The 3,031-nt window shown below is 58.2% G+C and overlaps 1 protein-coding gene across 1 annotated transcript; it reads left to right on the forward strand.

The window, feature by feature from the left end:
• Nucleotides 1–643: 643 nt before the first annotated feature.
• DICSQDRAFT_73966 (inosine monophosphate dehydrogenase) lies at nucleotides 644–2,768 on the forward strand (the record flags this gene model as incomplete). Its single annotated transcript, XM_007371759.1, has 10 exons — nucleotides 644–687; nucleotides 752–778; nucleotides 834–883; nucleotides 1,612–1,806; nucleotides 1,861–1,937; nucleotides 1,990–2,038; nucleotides 2,091–2,134; nucleotides 2,197–2,295; nucleotides 2,421–2,470; nucleotides 2,540–2,768. 10 exons carry the CDS (start codon nucleotides 644–646, stop codon nucleotides 2,766–2,768), a joined length of 864 nt encoding a protein of 287 aa, XP_007371821.1.
• Nucleotides 2,769–3,031: the final 263 nt, after the last annotated feature.

A 3,031-nucleotide genomic window follows, 5' to 3' on the forward strand; every position in this document is an offset into this window, starting at 1 on the left:
GACAAAGTGGGGATATGTCGAGGTTGCAGACGCAGGCGGTGCGGACCAGATGGCTGAGGGGGATGGGCGGCGGGGAGAGCGCGGCGGGAGCGGGCGGAGGGCAGGACGGGGGTGCAGTGTGAGCGGAGGAGAGGGCGCGGCTTGTGCAGAGAGCTGAGCGAGCGGGAGCTGAGCGAGCGGGAGCTGAGCAGACCTCACAGCGGACGTGGAAACGATGTCGGCGCAAGCTCGACACGTGGGCGAATAGAGACGGCTGCACTCTCGACCAGCCCGAGTGCGTACAACGTCGAGTAAGCGAAAGCGACATACAGTCTGCGCGCGATCCTTGCCACAGTGGCCCGCCCACGCTCACTGTGACAGCAGCGAGAGCGAGTTCAAGGCGCGATGCCGCCGTTGCGCGCGATGACCTGGGATCGGCCGTCGGGTCACAGATTTTGCTGCCATATTGGGCAACCGGCGGGGCAGAAGGCGGGACTTTGGCGCCCCGGTAAGCTCGGAGAAAGGGATAACACATGTCGCTTGCGGGGCACATGTACAAGGCTCCGGTGTCCAACAATCCGGGGTACCTGCTTCATCTCGCTCACTCTGACACCTCTACCCTCTCTTCCACACACACACCTCCAGACGTAGCCAGCTTGCCAGTATGCCTATAGAGACGAAACTCACAAAGTTGCTCGGCATCCGAGTGTAAGTTTCCAACCACTCTGATTTGGTGGCAGGATAGCTCGGATTGAACACGTACAACGGTTAGGCCCGTGGTACAAGGAGGCATGCAATGGTAAGCAACCATGCCATCATATACTCGATAAAACTGCTAATTGATTGTTTCACAGGGTCGGCGTGCCCAAGCTGGTCGCGGCAGTGTCAAATGCGGGGGGGCTAGGTATGTAGTGTCTCCGTCATATATTCGTGCATGTGCCCCGGACGTCTCGCACACGTCCAAATCCGCCAGTCTACGCATTAGTTGTAATGCAACAGCACTATTCCTTGGGCTGTACCAGCTTTGAGGCTGGATAGCACTGGGAAGAACCAGTGGACCCAAACGAATAAGGTCTATCAGACTAGGGATGGACATGGGTCGGGTAAAGCCCCCTCGGGTCCGGGCATATACCCGTTCGGGTACGGGTACGAGTCAAGGTTCCATCGACCCGACCTGTGACCCGTACCTGACGTGAACCTGTACCCGACCTACTCAGGTATGGACCCGCGCGTGTATGAGTAAGAATCAGGTCATTACGCGCACGGGGAGACCCTTGTCCGTCCCTAGAACAGACCCTCCCAGATACTGTGGGATGGAGCTGGGCTCGCTCCCTTACTGTTGGGACGACCCCGGAGTATGGAGCTTATTGCACCGTCGTGCCGTATTTTATGGTTGCATTGGAGCCTCGTTGACACGTATTTAGCTCCATATTGCGCACGTGTCAGCGACTGCTCTAGCGAGGGCTACACCCATGTAGCTCGTCCGTGTGAGGAACAGTACTGGGGCCGAAGAGCAGACGGGGCGGTTAGCTCAAACCACTGCGCATCAGCTCTTCTTGCCCGGCTCATAATCGCCCGGATCGCATTCGTTCAAGCAGTGAACCCATGCTAATACGGCCTCTCTGCAAACAGGCGTCATCACCGCCCTCACCCAGCCTTCTCCGGATGCGCTCCGGAAGGCCATCCAGGAGACGAGGACGCTCACGAAGAACAACTTCGGCGTGAACATCACTCTGCTGCCCAGCATCACCCCGCCAGATTACGAAGGCTATGCACGTGCGGCAGTCGAAGAGGGCGTCCGGATATTCGAGACCGCGGGTAACAACCGTACGTCGCGCCTTCGTCGTGTCTGGACGGTCGCTTGTGCTGAATCCTCCCTAGCGGGCCCTCTCATCAAATACTTCAAGTCAAAGGGCTGCATCGTGATCCACAAGTGCACGACGATCCGACATGCCAAGGTCCGTCCGGGCCACATGTAACAGTGCAATACCAATACTGACCTGCAAACAGTCTGCGCAGCGTCTCGGTGTTGATGCCTTGAGCATCGACGGATTCGAATGTGAGGACACGCGTTCCGAATCCGCTACAGTATCGTCTGACATTGCCCTCAGGCGCGGGCCACCCCGGAGAAGAGGACATCGGCGGACTTGTCCTGGTACGACGACGTCTCGTTCATGGCGTGCCAGGATGTGGTGCTGACCACACGCACGTCGCCAGCTCGCGCGCGCTGCGCAAGAGCTTGATATCCCGTTCATCGCCTCCGGAGGCTTCGCTGATGGTCGAGGCCTGGCATCCGCACTGGCACTCGGAGCATGTGTAAGTGGCACGCAACACAGCTATCTCCGACTCCGTCCGCTCTGACGAATCCGGCTCACAATGACTCTCTGCTCGCGCAGGGTGTGAACATGGGTGTGTACTCCGGTCCGGAGCTGCAGCTGTAGTGTACTGACGAGACATCCACAGGCACGCGTTTCATGTGCACAGTTGAGAGGTACGTCATGCCACCGCACGCCTCATCGTCTATCACGCTTCCTCACGAACCTTCCCCCTCCGTCGTCAGCCCGATCCACCAGAAGATCAAGGAGAAGCGGGCGCTCCGAGATTGCTTTGTGCCAGATGGAGAGACTGGCATTGACGTCGTTTTGGGATCTAAGGAGCACTGGGAGAGCACTCGGGGACTCACAGGTGGGTGTCGGCGGCGAGGGAGCGCATCTGGGCCTTCCGCGGAGTCAGGCGAGGGAGACGATTTGAGGCAGACTGGTCGTGTACAGTACAGTAGAATACAGTAGAATATCATGCAATATATCTCATTACGAATACAGCAGAGCTCTGACATGCAATAGCCAGTGGCAGCGAACACAAGTCTCTTGGTCGCCTATCCGACTCGCGACATGCTCTCTGTCCGCCACCACCTCGTCCGGCTCCATCGCTTCCCGCCAAATGCGGTCTATCCTCTACGCTGCTGTATTTCCCCCACCATTCTAAACCTTGCTTCTGCTCTACTGGAGGCCTCGACTGCCCACTGGCATACGCACCTGTACCAAACTTGAAC

This window comes from Dichomitus squalens (genome assembly GCF_000275845.1).
Source record: "Dichomitus squalens LYAD-421 SS1 unplaced genomic scaffold DICSQscaffold_251, whole genome shotgun sequence".
NCBI lineage: Eukaryota > Fungi > Basidiomycota > Agaricomycetes > Polyporales > Polyporaceae > Dichomitus > Dichomitus squalens.